At 41.6% G+C, this 18,498-nt stretch overlaps 1 protein-coding gene and 1 long non-coding RNA gene across 2 annotated transcripts in view; one reads left to right on the forward strand and one right to left on the reverse strand.

Moving 5' to 3' along the window:
• Positions 1 to 5,339, forward strand: part of LOC148477027 (uncharacterized) — a 78,911-nt gene extending 73,572 nt beyond the window's left edge. Inside the window, exon 3 of the long non-coding RNA XR_015872575.1 lies at positions 4,914 to 5,339. This is a non-coding gene — a long non-coding RNA (uncharacterized LOC148477027). The remainder of the gene's footprint in view (positions 1 to 4,913) is intronic.
• BNC2 (basonuclin zinc finger protein 2) overlaps positions 1 to 18,498 on the reverse strand; it is a 664,637-nt gene that overhangs the window by 637,010 nt on the left and 9,129 nt on the right. Inside the window, exon 2 of the mRNA XM_088457326.1 lies at positions 7,945 to 8,122. Within this exon, the coding sequence (XP_088313452.1) occupies positions 7,945 to 7,947 (3 nt within the window). The 5' untranslated portion in view covers positions 7,948 to 8,122. The remainder of the gene's footprint in view (positions 1 to 7,944; positions 8,123 to 18,498) is intronic.

An 18,498-nucleotide genomic window follows, 5' to 3' on the forward strand; every position in this document is an offset into this window, starting at 1 on the left:
ACCCGGGAGCGGGGAAATAGGGAGACTGTGTGGTACCACCAATTGTCGTGGGAACCCCTGCCTGGGTGATGACACCACAGGCTGCTGGGACAAACCCATCAGAGTAAACGCGGGCTGCGGAGCTAACTGGCCCACTAAAGCTGTTAACGCCTGAGCGAAACAAGCCCAGGGCGGCTCCTGTACCGGTGCTGTAACCGTAATAGGCCGCGCCATGGACAACACTGCCGGCAAAGGCCCTCCGCGCTACCCTCCCCCTCCGCTAACGGTACTTTGCACGTGGTACACTGTAGCCGGAGGGGAAAATCACTTTCAGACATGATGGCACCACGTATGTGACCTCTCTCACCAATTAAGTATTAAATAGGCGAGAGACCACCCTGCAGCACCGCACCGCAAGGGCTTTAGCAGAAAGAACAGGGACAGTAATAAAGCTGACAGTTTAGAGAAGAATAGTTACAGGCAGCGCTAGCACAGTCACATACAATGCAGAGAAATAACAATTCCTGCACTAACAGCGCTGATCACTCAACTACACAGACTCAGGGCCTGGTAGGACACAGCGCTGCATACACAGACCTGAGCCACAGCGGAGGAGAGGTATGCGGGGGGACCCAGACCACGATGCTTCCTTCCAGACTTCCAGCAGCGTTCACCATGCGTTGCAGAGAAGATGGCCGCCGAGGAGCAGAGAGAAGCTGGCCTGGGGGAGGAGCGCTGACACAGGACCAGTCAGCACAGTGCAGAGAGGGCTGTGTGCAGCGGGGGAGGCGCCGGCTGTGAGACAGGGAAGGCGCGCTCCCCTGGCATGCATTTAACCCCTGGGACGCCGCAGCGCTACCGCTCTGCTGCGGTCCGCTGTCCCAGGGGGTAGTGGAAGCGCAGGTTGGTCGCCTGGCTCCACGCTGCAGCCAGTCCCCAGGGAGCCCCCTGCCTGGGGACTTAGGACCATGTGATCAGCGGGGACCCACCGCGGGACCCCGCTGCTTACCTCTGTCCCCTTTGAATCCGGCCATGGTCCGGAGCATCTGGGGTCACCGCTAGCTGTGACCCCAGACGCCCACCAGCATCCCCGGATCAGTACCGGCGTTCTGGTACCGGCGGGGTGTAGGGAAGACAGCATGGACGTCAGGACTGACTGTCCATGCTGTTCATCCAGATATGCAGCCACAGCTGCATGAAGAAAAAGCTTCAGGGGCTCTTCTAGCCCCCACTCCAACAGGTGCACCCGACTCCGGCCGGGCACCAAACTAAACTGAGGTGCCTTGGCCCGGGGGCGGGGTATAGGAGGGGGACCTAGTGCATCCTGGGAGGCTGAAAGCTTAACTCTTTGGTGCCCTGCGACTGACGTCACACCTATACCCCAAGGTATCCTGTGGATACCCTATGGACCCTGAAGTAGAAATCTGGGATATCACTGTGGTTTTCCATTTTTTATAGATAGGGAAGAGATAAAATGCCTTTTATCCAGCTAATGATTTTATTCTTTTAATAAATTGAACTATTTATTCACAGGTTTTTTTTAAGGTAACTCAGAGCATATATTTTTAGTACATTTCCACCATGCATGCACTGTGCACAGATGTGCTTCATTTGCTTTGGTATTTAAGTTGTCATTAATATATTGTTTTATATGAAGGATTATTTAGTAGTTTAAGCCAGTTTTTAGCATACAGTCATTTTAAGTCTATCAATTGTTTGGTAGCGGTGCTTTTATTCTTCAGTATGCTGAGTACTTTCACCAACTAACCTACACCATCAGTAGGCTATATTGGGTTACTGCACTCCATTATCCATAGTATTTGTACATTTGTCCTCAACTTTTGAACACGTTATTTCTAAATATATACGATTGTATTAATACAAATTCCCAATTATAAAAAGTGCCGTTGTCATTTTTTTTTTTCCACCACAATCATGAAAACTGGGACTGGAACACATTTCAATGTACTTTTTATCTACACATAAGGAATTAATATATTGTCAACAATGTTTGTGAAATGTTATGCTGTAGCAGCTGTGATCGCCAAGGCCAGATATAATCCTTGCTGCATTTTGTCTCACTTTCACCATTGTCTGTCCCCTCTAAACTTGCAGGTGCAAAAACATATTAATCAATTATGACTTAATAGTAAGCCATTTATTAAGCCATGTAATGTAATTAATATCATTTGATTAAACCAAAGCACTGATTTATCAGCATGGCTTTTCAGTAATAGCCATCTCCTCCCATTTACTGGGATAGAAACATTTTTTAATATAATTCACCAGCACTGTGCAGTGAAGTATGATCCTGGAGGTTTCATTTTCATTTAGAAAAAAACAAAACAAAAAAAAACAATACTGAATGCAATTTATCATTCAGAAGCTTTACTCTGCCTTCCAGTTCTTAAAACTCTGGAGGACCTGAGAGTGATAAACAAAAAGCCTCATATTGGGCTCTTGGAAATACGACAGTGGAATTATTTGCTGTCTCTGCATCTGGTTGAAAGAATTTGTACAATTCATTCAGAATTTGTATCACAAAAACATTCTCTAGTTGCCAGACTGGCCTTGACTGCGAAAGCAATCTGTTTTCATTATGAATAGCAAATACATTGCCATCATGCACAGATTAACCCTTTTGCTAAACAGATTAGATTGAACAGAAAATAACTATATGATGCACTAATAAAACAAAACCATGCATATACTTATAAGGAATAGAGAGTTGAAGAACAAAGCCAATACGTAATTTATCTCAGCGCCACAGTTGGGAAGCAATTTTGCATGTTTTTATGGTGCAGTCCAGTCCTGATTTTAGCATTATAATAATTAATATAGACATTACGAGAAAACTAAATCTAGTAGGGAATTACTGTCCGTAACAGAAATCACAATATTCTTCAGAAGATTTATGATATATTTCTAAAGACATCTACAGAAGGTGCTTCTCTGCATGTAATAATGACGTTACAACTTATAACCTTGCATACCAGACAATATAGATTATCAGATGTTCAGGTGGCTTCATCTCCTGCAAATCAGAGGGATAAGAGTGAAAGGGTGCAACAAATATCTATATCTTTCTTCTCAGGATTTTATTATTAAATATGGGAATGTGGTGAAAAAAAATCAGAATTATACTTGACTAATGACATTTGTTTGTGTTAAACTGCTTTTAATCATCCCCATACCCAAACAAACCTAAGGTGAAGGATTAAAAATTGTGTTTGTTAGGTTTAAAGATAGTGAAGGAATGGTATGGCATACAAGTATCTCAGGCATTGGTGGGAGTCATTTCACATTAGGAAATACAGTGATAAGAAATGCAAGGTCTATTCGGAATGGATAAACATCCTCAGTAAAGGTCTATGTAATATGTTGGTGAAATTAAATAAAACATAGTAATAACAATTATTATATGTAGGTACTAAGGAGTTATATTACTTCTATGGATGTTGTACCAGGAATGATGTGCTAAAGTATATTTAAATACCATTAAAATATGGCAATATGATAATATTAGAAATGAAAGAGAAGGCAAGATGGCGGACCAGAGGTAAATGAGTACAAAGTGTGTGGTGGTAGGTTATTTATAAGACATTGCGGAGAAATACATGCCTAATGTAAAGAAACAAATTAACTCTAATATACCAAATCTGCATAAACATACACACTAAATGATTTGTGAGAACATACAGTAGTGGAACTACTATATTTTGTTTTTGTTTTAGTGGTACTTACTTCTGTTTCTGTCCAAAAATAAATGACCTAACAATGTGCAGTACTGGCTTTATGCTCATATAAATTAGCTAATAGGGAAATATTTCTGTAATGCATGTTACCATGCATTATGAAATGTACCAAAACAAAGTCACTTAATAACACTGTACAAAAAACTTTCTCTTTAGGCATGACTGAATTATGAGCTGTAAAACAAGACCAAAAAGTGTCAAAACATAAATATGTCTCATTTAAATGTACTTAACCTGCACCACCTGGTATTACCAACAATCTATAAAACATATGCTCTAGTAAACATGCAATCTATGAAACCTAAAAAAAACTTCTTTCTGGAACTTTGAACTCCCTCTAGTTAGTAGTTTATATATAAGTACATGTATATATTTGCACTTTGAAAAATACAGACCATAGATCATTATGTGTAAGGACGGGATGGCTGGGTACAGTTAGGTCCGTGTAATGTAATGAAGTTTTCATTTCTTCTACATTATTTGGAAATAAAGCACACTATGATAGAAAATAAAATGATTTTTAGCATCTTTGAAAATTGTATGAATTAATTGCTTAATCCTTTCTTAGTTACCATAATACTGTACAAGATACAGCATGCAGCTGGTACTTATCACGTCACATCATCCCACAAAAGCTTCATTGTTGACAAAACAGCGACTGTACACACCTCACCTTCACTGACATATAATGTGTGTTTAACCCTTACTAAACCGCTTTATACATAATACTTCAGTACTGGAGGTAAAGTAAGCATATGTATGTTTTTCATGCTTTATGTCAACATTCTTCACTTGATAATGCTTTCTCTGGTCATTGCTGTCCCTTGAGAACTAACTTGGAAGGTTAAGAAAAATAATAAAAATCAAGGGAAAAAGACAAAAAAAAAAGATCATTCACTAGGAAAGATCAAATAATAAAACTGTAGGGACATCACCAGGTCACAGAGCGGGGAACTCTGCAGACCTGTTCTTCATTAGCTAGTCTGTCTGGGGATGCTACATTGTACCTATCCATAGGCTTATTGAACTGCATAACTCTCCTCTGTTCCAGTGTTATAGGCCCTAGTGCATTGTACCCTGCTGCTGACAAGTTACAGAGGGACTAAGGCAGGAACATGAAAGTACTTTTTCTTTCTTGTCTTAACCAGGTTTTTTTTTCTCTGCCTTTCTGAAAAACAGGACACAGCATTGGCTGGTGACATGGCAAGATGAAATGAGAGGTCGGGGATGGACTTGGAGCAGAGCAGATAAAAGTAATCAAATGACACTCCTGGAATGCAAATTGGCATTCTTCACTACAGCAATTGCACAACCAAGAAACATCTCTGACAGCACGCAGGATTAGGACTAAATGTTATGTAAAGCACAGGGAAGATGATCTAACACTAAGACAGGCTAAAAGAGTTACATTTGGGCACTATACTTACCAAAGTACCAAACAAACTTGACAACAGCAGAAATTGTTTTTTTATTATATAATGTCTATCTAAAAGCACGCAGTTCTTCATTGTAAAACTATGAATGAACAATGAGCAACAATCTCAAATATTTGCTGTTTAACATGTAGTTACAGGATTTTCATCAGTGTTGTGTCTTACTCCCAAATTTTAGAGAGAAACAATTTTAAAAAAGGTATCAGCGCTATATTGTATAACTAAATGAAATATGTCAACCATGATGAACCAGTACAATATGAAGAATGTTTTTCCTTTCTGGGCGGACATGTCTGAAAATATCTTAAAGTAATGTTAACACATAAAGGTAACGGACATTGTAACAGCCACTGACAGAAACCATATATATATATATATATATATATATATATATATATATATATATATATATATATATATATAATATATATTATATATCACAGGAATTGTTATATTTTGCTCTCTCTCTCTCTCTCTCTCTCTCTCTCTCTCTATATATATATATATGCTATATAGATCAGCAAAATTATTTTAAAAGCTTATAAAACAATTTTTTTTAAGTTTTTCTTTGCTGTTTTCAAGTTAAGGTGTTAACAATAAAACTAGCCAACTGAAAAGCTGTATCTAAAATTCAATTAAAAAAGAAAAAAAATCAAATGTAATCCTAATCCTCATTCATCTATAAAATCTATTTGCATCCATACATGACATATACACAGGCACGTTTTCTGTCTATAACACTGCTTCATTATTCTCGCAGTGGACATAACTGCTAACATAGCTAATGTTTTCTAGTTACATTAAACATCCACCTCTGATATAACATTCCCCAACTAAATAAAGAATGGGCCCTGGCAAAGCAGACTTTCTGAGCTATGTAAACTCTGAAAAACACTAGCAAGCGCTGTAGCTACAAAAGCTTCTAACAGAACGTGTGGTAGAGTTTGTGTTCTTAGTGACACGGTTACTGTATGTGTAAAATCTATAGCATTTTTACAGGCAATTATTTAGGCATGCTGTAGGTCTCACTTTGGAGCTGTACTAATAGAGTGCACTGGGCATCCTCCGCTTTCAAATAGTTACAGTGTATAGATTATGTATCCCTGTTTAGAAGCATAGAATTGAAATATGAGTTTCTTAATTTTTAATTTTTTCAGTATACCGAAAAACAATGTAGCACAGTACAAAACAAACACAAACTAAGCAGCATAGTAAAAACTAACAAAAACTAATTAAAGTAAAAATACACATATACGTTTTTTCACCATTCTATTTTAATGTTTAAAATATATAATGTAAAAATTTGCACTCGCGACTTTCTCAGTGGCGTTCTCTTAATTGAATGTATTCCTTTCCAGTTCTACAAAATGTACAGTATAGTTTAGAAAATACTGCCTAGAAAACCTAGGTAGCCCCCTCTTTCTACAGACTACATGAGCAGGTTTAAAGTAAATATTGCTAAGGGACTTAACTCCCTCTTCTTTTCAGTAGGAAATATTTGGAACTTTCTTCCCTACAAGTCAATATATTTTCCTGTCACTTTGTCCCACTGGAGCAGATCATTCTATGATGCCTATTGTCCATCAAGTTTTACAACAGCTTAACTCTGGGGTTAAATGGAAGCGGTCATAAATCTCATGCTGCTTTCAGAACCACTTTACTTTCTGTCAGCATCGCTGCCACCAGTGTGTTTGGGCTGTGTCACGGTTCTTTCTCTCTCTCCCTATGTTTTGTTGCTACCACTTTTGACAGGCCTATCTCCCACACTCCACCATAGCCTTTGATCATTAGAACAAGGCATGTCACATTAAGGAGTGCAGGGAGGCACACACACAAAAAAAATGTAAGTCTTTATATTTGGCCTTTGCCACTTAGAAGAGGTGAGAGGAGCACCCATCCTCCATCTCAGCTCCATGCTGCATTCTACATGCAGAAGCAAGGAATGGGGGATGATCTGGTAAACAGGGCACCAAAATCTGGCTTAACACTGTCTGTGATAATCACCGGGGCAGTAGGGTGGTGATATCTGCAAATGCAAGTGATTCATAAACACATACATAAGCCAGCCCTGCTGGAGACGGTTAACTTCACTTGCAAAAATGTGCTGCCACTTGCCGGCTTGTGTATGAAACTTTAGGAGCAGGAAAGTGAAGCTGGAGCACATCATTGCAATTGACCAGCAAATGTATGGAAAATATTGAGCCATATGTTTAAAATTATTTCTCAGATGTAAGCGGAAACAATGTTGAAGTTTATATGTATCACATTCGTGTAAGTACATAGTTTTTTGGTATAAAAACTATAGATTGTGATATGTGTGTATTTCACATGCTGTAGTCTATTCCTGAAATAGCATAAAATGTAAGAAGCAACTCTTTAATGGGTTTCATAGCTGTATATACAAGTATAGTGCCATAGGTAGCATCATTATTAATAGCCACCCCTTATAAAGCGCTGCGGAATATGTGTGTGCGCTATATAAATAACTGGTAATAAATAAATAAATAATAATAAATAAAATCCTACAGTATTTCCTACAGCTCTGTTTTTACAATAAATAATTGCATCCCCATTATATAGTTTAATTTGCCCATGTGATTGTACCTTGTAGGCAATACAGATACCATTAGTGAATAAAAAGAAAATAATTGCACTCATTAAATATATGAATATATACAGTAAATGCACATGCAGGAATTGTATGCACAATACATGTGTATATAGTGCAGACAGTGAGGCAGATCAATAATGCATGTTATTGTGAGGGAGTTGCTTACCATGACGGCATGCTCCTTCTAACTTTCACAAAACTCCTGTGTTTGGTTTCTTCTCAGTAGCTGGGGCAGGAAGAGTCTGTCAGTATCTGTCCCAAATTTTCTCCTGTCAATAAACTCTCCTCTTTTTCTTCCTGGGCAATCTTGTCACTTATCTTCAGGTATTTTGTTCATTCAGCAGCTATTTTAAAGCCAAATATATCGGTGAGGGAGGCAGGACTTACTTCTGCCATTAAAAAAAAAGTTGAGGAAAAGTTGAAGACATCCAACTGCATCAGGGCAGAGAGAGAGAGAGAGCGAAAAAGAGAGAGAGAGAGGGGAGTATGAAGTAAAGGATGGGAGGGAAGCACAGTAATCCCCTCTGCTTGTATATTTACTCTACCTAGTGTGACTTAAAAAGGATCTGAAGCAGATCAGCTCTAGTCACATTTCTGTCCCTTCCTTTCGCTGGACCAGTTAGTTTATGCTGTGTAAAAGACACTTATCTTTTTTATGATTCAGTAGTGGAGTCTCTAAGCCTGGTTTAGCTCTCTAAACATAAGATTTGATCATTCTGCTTAGTTTATGAATTGGAAGTTGGGAAGGGATTGGGGGGGAGCTGTCACATGGGGACAGTAGTGAGAACTTGAAGACTTTGGTAAGCCTGCCCTTTCTGCTGTGTCTTCCTTATCAGCCCAGCTAGTCCAGACACTGCTCCATGAACAAGGCGGTGGGAGGGAAATAAGCTGTGGAATACTGACAGTACAAAGAGAGAAATGTTAAGCGTTCAAAACTTGGCTACACTGGATAAAGTTTCTGGTTGTGCTGTCTGTGGCTTCTCAGCTCCTGTGTCTGTGTGTGAATGTGGGGTTGGAAGAATGTGTGTTTTCATTTTTTTTTCTCTATTTTATACTTTTCCTTTCCTCCTCCTCAGCCGTCACGGTGTAAGTTTGCAGGGTAAAGAGTCACATCTGTGTGTGACACTGAGCCAACCAAACTAACCCTGCCCTGGAGACATAAGAAAAATACTGAGCAGCCTGTATCACAATCTCGTATAACATATACACCCTAATCGCATGTATTTGCAACGTACATGTAAACATTAACAAACACACCCTGAACCGACACCACAATGAGATAAAGGCAATTACTGTATGTTTAATGAAATAATGATCTAATGGGAGAACATAACATGTGCAGACAGCAGCACTGGGGCTGACTTATCACAGCAGCCAGTTATAATACCACAGTCCCAGCATACTGTATGTACAGGAGCATGGAGCTTAAGGCTGCCTAGAAGAGTACAGCAACATTTTGGTGAGATTTTGCACTGATCAGTGAACAGTGATAACATTTTCCAGTTCTACTTTTGTTTTGCTATTCCACACTATAATTGTAAACTTAATTTCACAGATTTCTATTCTATGAATAAATCTGGGACAAGGATGGGCAATTTATGCTGTTGTGCCACTCAGGGTCAGCGTTAGGGTCAGCGCTAGGTTTCTCAGTGCCCAGAGCCATCCTGTGCTGCGCTTTCGCCCCTTCCCTCCCCCTGAGCATGTATCAATAACCCCAGCAGGGGGTGGAGGATTTTTCCAGAGCCATGCAGGTTATGTTCAGGCAGGGCGCAGGGCTGCTCCCTTTAGGCGATGGCGTTCCGAGGATGGCCCTGCTAGCCCATGCCTTGAGCCGCCACATGAGCCGCTAAGGTCAAATTTTACCTGCGTGATTTTGCAGAGTGTGGTGAATATTTCATGGAACAGTTTGAAGATTCCACTCAACTCCCTAAATAGCAAGAAATTGTAAACTTATTCAGCTGGGTTTTTGTACTTTACCTTTGCACAGCACCAAAAGGTGGATACATTTATATAACTAACTATATAAAGGTTCTGCTGATATTAAACAGTAGTTTAATTCTGCCATCATATTACTCCATTTTCAAATGCCGGTACTATATAAATGATTGGAATATAGCCTTCCTGTTCTACAGGAGCTGGAAAGAGACAATGAGGTAAGATGAAGCTTTTTTTAATGTGTTAGCTTATTTGGATCATAATTACTTTTAAATATCAGGACATTTTTTACTTGCAACAATGAGTAGCGCCATGTCTTGAAAAATGTATTAATGGAGTTCTGGGATAAGTTTTTCACTTGGTCTGTTAACTGGTTTGCAAAATATGTGCTAATACATTTATTTGAGCTGGAAATAAGATACAATTGCACAATTCCATAACTTTTAAAAAATATATATATATATAATTTGGTGTGTACAGCCAGTCAACAATCTGTGGTGTTTTCTTGACACTTAATTAAAAAAATACACTTTAGTATCCACTTCAACTAAGTGAATTCTTACATACAGTATGCCAAGGATGGCTATCATGACAAGCCTCCCTTGACCATGTGTGGTATGGGGGTGTGAAAGAGTTAATTTAAAAAAAAACATACCTGGTCTGCCTACATTTTAATATACTATCCCAAATTTTAATTTTACAGTCACCATTAACTATCAAGTGCTGTCATCACTAAGGGGTCTATTTACTAAGCAGTGTTAGGAGACAGAGAGAAAAGTGATAAGAAAGTGATAAGGTGCCAGCCAATCAGCTCCCAACTGTCATCTCACAGGCTGTGTTTGAAAAATGACAGTTGGGAGCTATTTGATTCCAAAGCTGACACTGAAGAAGAATTATTCAGTTACTCGCTGTATTTATCTGAAAATACCATCCTAAACTAATTTAATCCAAGTTCTTGTAAACCAAATAAGTATCTGCCTTAAATGTAGCATCATAATAATCATTGTCTAATTTTTAAGAACTCAAAGACATGACATTATTAAATGGAGTAGAAAAATGAGGAAGAAAGTCAGAATGCTTATATAAAAGGGGTAACAAAATGACATAACAGAAATACAATTGCGCATCAGTTTCTTAAAATAAACAGAAAACCAGAAACAGAAAACTGTCATACTTTTTATGTAACTGATGTCTTGGGGATAGCTACAATATCAATGGCATCTAAGTAGCAGACAAATTTCAACATTAATTCCATAAGTTTTAAATGGTTTCTTTGCCTTGCCCCTCATCGAAAGAAGTGTGTATATACTATATACTAATTGGTTTTACAACCTTTTTATTGCCTTCTGCTAAAAATAAAACACTACCTAATCCTGTAATCAGGATACTTGTGTTTTGGAACCCAATAGAAATATATTATTGCATCCAGTCGACAGAGTATGAGTTTAAAAACATATTCATACGCGAGATGTGTGAGACATTAATATGTTCTGAAAAATGATTTGGGAAGTTGCTTGATCATTGTCTCTCTCTTTGTGATCAGTTCAAATTTATTCTTGACACGTGCCTAGGTTTACTGATTTCAAAAAGATTACTACAGTGCAAAAATATTGATAAAATGAATAGCGACTCCTTATTAAGGATTTACATTAATGAACACCCAATTTAAAACTATAATCTCAGTTTTACATCCAGGTACAAGAAAGATTACAAAAAATAGAATCTTTAATTTTTAAGAAATTGCGATGTTCTGTTCTTAATATATGCATCCCTTTGATCCATAAAATTAGACAGACAGCATAACCACTCCTACTTTTAATGATGTCTATGCCGCTGCGTCATCGCCGTCTATAGGGTCATGGCCAGACTGTGTCTGGGATGCCTGGAAAAGGCTCTCCATTTACCCAAACTACTAGTCCCAAATATCTAGTACCTCTACTCAAACTGCTCAGGCCCATGTATCTAGTACATCTCTCTCTACCAAAATATCTTCTCTGTACCATGTACAGTATATCTAGCACTTCCCTCTCTACTCAAACTACTACTCTGCCCCAAATATCTTCCTAAACATCGACCCTGTCCCAAACACAGTATACCAGTCTCTCCCACTCTACTCAACTATTACAATGGGTCCTGCTGCAGGTATGTGACACAACGTGGAAAAGGGGAGGGGGCTTGGACTGCATGCCCTAATTTTAAACATTATAAGAGGTGCTACCATGGTGAGACTTGTAGTACAATGCAGGGGACATAGAATGCCCTCTTCCCGCCCACAAATAACCGCAGCCTGTCATTCAGGCTGTGCCGTCCAAGCAGTACAAGTGAGCTTGCAGAAGGAGATCTGCACATGCGCAGTGCAGATCGGAGTTGTACGCAAATCATTGGATGTAGCTACGGAGCAGCCCCTATGTGTCACACACTCTTTTCAAATTTTATACGTTCTATGTGTTTGCGGCTAACGACGCCAGTTTTTGTACTTAACAGCTGTGAGATGTCTCCATGTGTGCAATGCCCCCATAGGATGATAGCAAAAAACGTTAGATCCTTTCCTCTGGACACTGTGCATAAAGCCCTTTTACAGCTCCCGGGGTCTAATTGTGAGTCACTGGTGTCCAAAGAATTGAGCAATCTTTTGCTACTGCACATCCGCAAAGACAAGCAACTCATGCAGCAATTGTGTTACACTGTGTGTACAGCATGTAGAGAGGCGCAGCTGCGATTGAGACACATGGTATCACAAATGTACTAGACATGTGCTGGGCATTCCTAGACAGTGACTGAAAATGGTCTGTCTTATGGGTGTATTATGGGAGTGTTGCGGACCTGTCGCTGAAGTGGTTGCATACACAGATACTTAATCACTCACATTGGAGGCCATACTCTGATGGAGAATCTGTACCTAGCATGGGGCCAGTGCAAGTTCTGATGGTGTAACCGATGTGGGCATCTAAAGATGGTTCTGATACTAGCCAGTGCTTTCCCAGCCATTTACCTCACCGCACGTCACTGGTTTGCTCCTAACTCTTTAGTCACAATATAAACTCTTTGCAGTACAGTAGTAGAAATGTACTATTGTGCTCCTCCTTTCTAAGTGCACAGTTCAAGTACAAGTCAGTGTGACAATAAGGGCTCTATTTATCAGCATTATTTTTACTAAAATAATGTGAAAAAGGGTGTTTTCACACCCTTTTCACATTATTTTAGTATCACCTATAGTTATTACAGGGCAATTGGAGTAGAATTCGTAAAATTCTACTCCAACCCCTAAGTATCACTTATTTTTAGTAAGCAGATCGCATTTCCCATAACTGTAATGGGAAATGTGATCTGACCAAAGTTACTAAAAATAAATGTGAAAGAAATACCGGGGAAAGCCCTGTGATAAGGCTCCGAAGGGGATTAGCAGGGACAGAGCTTTATCGCAAGCTCTGTCCCTGCAAGGGATTTGTAGTAAATCCCTGTGATATTGCCTGAATTCGCAATGCGAATTCACTCGGAAATATAACACTACAATCTGCATGACCAATGCGGATTGTAGTAAATAGAGCCCAATCTCTGTTAAGTGACTGTTGAACTTCAATACATTATTCACGCACAGATTTTTGGTACTCACTCTGGTGCTGTCCCTCTGGAGGCTGGGCCACTTTGCAATTCAGGTTGTTCTAGTTACCGTCTTCCCTGTTCACTCAGGCTCTCTCTCCCCATGATGTGCAGATTTCCACATTCTGGTCTGCGTCACTACCCGTCACTAACTGTCTCTAATTTATGATATCCCATTAAAATAAGTCATTATTTTTAAAGAGAGCGTAGAGGCCAGTGCAATTTTTAATAAAGTTTATTGAAAATGGAGGAGTTTCAGGAGTGATAGTTGGATCTGTTGGTAGAGTAGAGCTGAGGACGCCACTGAGCAGCTGAAGTACTTACAGAATTAAACAATCTCTATAATTAGTCCTAAAGCCTAATGCTGGGTGCACACTGGCCAACATATTGGTTTCTCAATTGAACAGCCTATATATCGTGTATTTAAAGTAGGGGTGAGCGGGTTCGGATTTCTGAAATCCGAACCCCCCCGAGCCCCCCCGATCCGAGTCCGATCCGAATCAGGCTCGACTTTTCCCGCCTGACTCGGATCTGAAATCGAGGCAAAACGTCATCATCCCGCCTTCCGAGTCTCGCGGGTTTTGGATCCTATATAAGGTACCCGCGTCGGCGCCATTTTCTCACTCGGCTGTGGACAGTGAAGAGGGCTGTGTAGTGTAGTGTAGTGCTGCTGTTGTCCACTACTTCAAAGTCCATAGGGGCTGGCTGTGTTGTGCTGTGCTGCTGTTGTTAATAGGGGCTGTGTCCACTACTTCAAAGTCCATAGGGGCTGGCTGGACTGTGTTGTGCAGTCACTTCTCCATAGGGGCTGTGTCCACTCCAAAGTCCTGTGCAGTGTCCCAGTCCTAAAGGGGTGCTGTAGTGTTGTCCAGGGGGTGCTCTGTCCATCAGGGGTGCTCCCCCCAAGTGCTAAAAAAATAATATATTTTCTGTGTTTGTGAATTGTGTGCGCAGTAGCCGCACGTGCATCAACAAAGTAGTGCCAAGCGTGCGCCTGTGTCATAAGTAAAGGGCCGGCTGGCTTGACCGTTAAAGGGTGCTGTAACCCCCAAAGTACACTCCAGTCCAAACTAAAAAAAAAATTATTTTCTGTGTTTGTGAATTGTGTGCGCAGTAGCCGCACGTGCATCAACAAAGTAGTGCCAAGCGTGCGCCTGTGTCATAAGTAAAGGGCCGGCTGGCTTGACCGTTAAAGGGTGCTGTAACCCCCAAAGTACACTCCAGTCCAAACCAAAAAAAAAAATATTTTCTGTGTTTGTGACTTGTGTACACTGTGGCTGCACGTGCATCAACAAAGGAGCAGCGCCAAGCGTGCGCCTGTGTCCCATAAGTAAAGAGCCGGCTGGCTCATTTCTTAAAGGGTGGTGTAACCCACAAAGTGCACTACTCTCCAGCAAAAATAAAAAAATATTTTCTGTATTTGTGTGCGCTTTAGACGCACGTATATATCAATATAACATAAATGGAGGACCAAACTTTCTCCGATAAAAATAAAATAGGGAAAGATCAAGAACCACTTCCTCCTAGTGCTGTTGCTGCTGCTGGGAGTTGTTCATCATCCCAGAGAGGAAGTAGGAACATCACTACTTTTACTAAACAATTGACCCTCCAACAGTCCCTAGCGATGAGGATGAAGTACGACAGCAGTCATCCTGAAGCAAAACGTATAACTGAGGCCTTGACTGCTATGTTGGTGTTAGACGTGCGTCCGGTATCCGCCATTAGTGCAGTGGGATTTAGACAATTGATGGAGGTAGTGTGTCCCCGGTTCCAAATCCCGTCTAGATTCCACCTGCATCCTCAAAGCAGCAGCGACAAGCGTGCGTCTGTCTGTTAAAGGGTGGTGACACCCTCAAAGTGTGCTACACAAACAATAAAAATATTCTTCTTCTTTTTTCTGTCTTTGTGAATTGTGTGGGCTGTAGCCGCACTTGCATCCTCAAAGCAGCAGCGACAAGCGTGCGTCTGTCTGTTAAAGGGTGGTGTAACTCTCAAAGTGCTCCAAAAAAAACAAAACTATTTTTTTAATGTGTTTGTGACTTGTGTGCGATGTAGCCGCACCTGCATCCTCAAAGCAGCAGCGACAAGCGTGCGTCTGTCTGTTAAAGGGTGGTGACACCCTCAAAGTGTGCTACACAAACAATAAAAATATTCTTCTTTTTTCTGTCTTTGTGAATTGTGTGGGCTGTAGCCGCACCTGCATCCTCAAAGCAGCAGCGACAAGCGTGCGTCTGTCTGTTAAAGGGTGGTGTAACCCTCAAAGTGTGCTACACAAACAATAAAAATATTCTTCTTCTTTTTTCTGTCTTTGTGAATTGTGTGGGCTGTAGCCGCACTTGCATCCTCAAAGCAGCAGCGACAAGCGTGCGTCTGTCTGTTAAAGGGTGGTGTAACCCTCAAAGTGCGCTCCACAAACAATAAAAATATTCTTCTTTTTTTTCGTCTTTGTGAATTGTGTGGGCTGTAGCCGCACTTGCATCCTCAAAGCAGCAGCGACAAGCGTGCGTCTGTCTGTTAAAGGATTACATCGGTGACAGCATCCAAGTAGGCATGTCAGACAGTCCGTACCTGTACTGGCAGGAAAAAGAAGCAATTTGGAGGTCCCTGTACAAACTGGCTCTATTTTACCTGAGTTGCCCCCCCTCCAGTGTGTACTCCAAAAGAGTGTTTAGTGCAGCCGGGAACCTTGTCAGCGAAAGGCGTAGGAGGTTGCTTCCACAAAATGTGGAGAAGATGATGTTCATAAAATGAATTATCAACTCTTCCAGGGAGACCAGCCTCCAGAACGTACAGAGGGACCTGTGGTTGTGGATTCCAGCGGGGACGAATTAATACTCTGTGAGGATGAGGATGTACACACTGAATAGGGTGAGGAATCGGTGGATGAGGAGGATGAGGATGACATCTTGCCTCCGTAGAGCCAGTTTGTGCAGGGACAGATTAATTGCCAGCTTGTTTTGTGGGGGCCAAAACGAACCAATCATTTCAGCCACAGTCGTGTGGCAGACCCTGGCGCTGAAATGTTTGGTTTGTTAAAGTGTGCATGTCCTGTTTATACAACATAAGGGTGGGTGGGAGGCCCCAAGGACAATTCCATCTTGCACCTCTTTTTTTTCTTTGAATTATGTATAGTTTGGGGCCTAGTTTTTCAAACTGCCATCCTGTCTGCCACTGCAGTGCCACTCCTAGATGGACCACGTGTTTGTGCCGCCCACTCGTATCTCTTAGCATAGTCATCCAGCTACCTCGGTGCAACCTTTTGGACATAAAAACACTATTGTGAGGTGTGAGGTGTTCAGAATAGACTGGAAATGAGTGGAAATTAAGGTTATTGAGGTTAATAATAGCATAGGAGCAGAAAAACCCACAAATTCTGTGATTTTAGCTGTTTTTATGCTTTTTTTCAAAAAAATACAGATCCAAAACACAAAACCCAGAACCCAAAACACGGAAGGGTGGTTTTGGCAAAACCAATCCAGATCCAAAACACGAAGTAAGATCCAGATCCAAAACCAAAACACAAAAAGTGGCCGGTGCACACCCCTAATTTAAAGTAATACTATCAAGAAACAGTGGTAGAGGAAGCTGATTTGTGCGCAAAAGCTGCCAATTTGTGAAAGCACAATCTCAATTAGGCATCACCTTACCTACTAAAACATATAACAACAAACAGGAATAGAGACTGTTCATACACAGGTGGCGCTATGTTGGTATATATCGTGTGTTCGTCACCCAGTGTGTAGAGACGATATGTCTGTGACATATCTGCACATCGTGCTGTGTGTACAAGTGTCCAAAATTCAAATAGGGGAACCACACCAAACTGCCAGTAAGTCCCGGCCAAGCAATGTTTGGCAGCGTTTGTGGTGGCAGTTGGTGTGGCTCCCCTATTTGAATTTTAAACTGTGCTCCAGTCCCAACTCTGGAGCCTCCACTGGTGCAGAGTAACACACAGATATCAGTATGCAGCAGGTACACAATGCATTATCTCCAGTTGCAGCCAGGAACGCATGGGGTAATGCTGGGCAGTGTTGCACACACCCTTATTGATATACTTTAGTGGTGGCTGCAGGAGTTTATGATATATAGTTAGCTGTGATGACACAGTGTTAGTAATAGGGTCTTTGGGCCTTAATCAGAGATGGACACAGTAGCATTGTTTACGCAGTTGAGTGATGTTTTGCTACTATGCATGCGCAAATAGTCCACAAATCCCTTACTGAGCACACACAAAACCAAGTGTCCTATGCATACGGCATCACTAATACATCACAATGGGTTTGTGATCCATGAGCGTTTCAGGGTGGAGATTGGGAGATGAGGTAAAGTGAATGCAAAAAGGGACACTTTCATGACCGTGTTATGGGAGTGTCACTAGTGTATCTGGATACGCTGCTGCATTCCAGTCCTTCAGAGGCCATGTTTAGTTGAATTGAGGAGAGTAGCTAGAGTAGACCCTAGGCTATTGCAAATGTCAATGGTGCATCGATGTTGGAGTGCTTACAGGGCCGTTTCTAGGGGCGGGCGACCCGTGCAATCGCACGGGGCGCTCCGCCCTCAATGCAAGATTCGCCGGGTGGCACTATAGTAACTTCATGCGCACACCCAATAGCCGCCTTCCCTCCTCTCCTCCTGGGTGTCACATGATAGGAAGGGGCGGGGCGGCACACACATCAGCCGCACTGAAGACTGTCCGGATGCCGGCTGCGAGTGACCTCCTCCTACTGCTTGCTGCACTCGACTCCTCTCTCTCTCTCTGGGCGGTTGGCGGCTGCGCCTGCTTTCCGGACTGGACGGCACTGACTGGGCACGGGATAGAAGTGCGGCAAGCGCACAGCAGCTTCAACAGGTTCCAACTTCCAGGTAACTAAACTGCACCTCTGTGGGGGGAGGGGGAGGGAGAGCGCGTGCAGCGTGTAAATAATGTCACTGTCAGTTGTGCAGGGTGCAAGCTGCCTGCAGCAGCATATTGAGGCCTGGGGGGGAGGTGCAGCTTGTGTAATATTAATTGGGGGGGGCAGGGGTGCATTAATACTGGGGAATGCATACAGGGGACACTACTATAGGGACCATTACTATTGGGGGTATTACTGATGGGGGCACTACTAATGGGGGCATGGCATAGGGGGCACTACTACTGGGTGCACTGCATAATGGGCACTTTTGCCTGAGAGCCAGTGGGGGG

This window comes from Taudactylus pleione, unplaced genomic scaffold (genome assembly GCF_031769625.1).
Source record: "Taudactylus pleione unplaced genomic scaffold, aTauple2 ptg000757l, whole genome shotgun sequence".
In the NCBI taxonomy this organism is placed as follows: domain Eukaryota; kingdom Metazoa; phylum Chordata; class Amphibia; order Anura; family Myobatrachidae; genus Taudactylus; species Taudactylus pleione.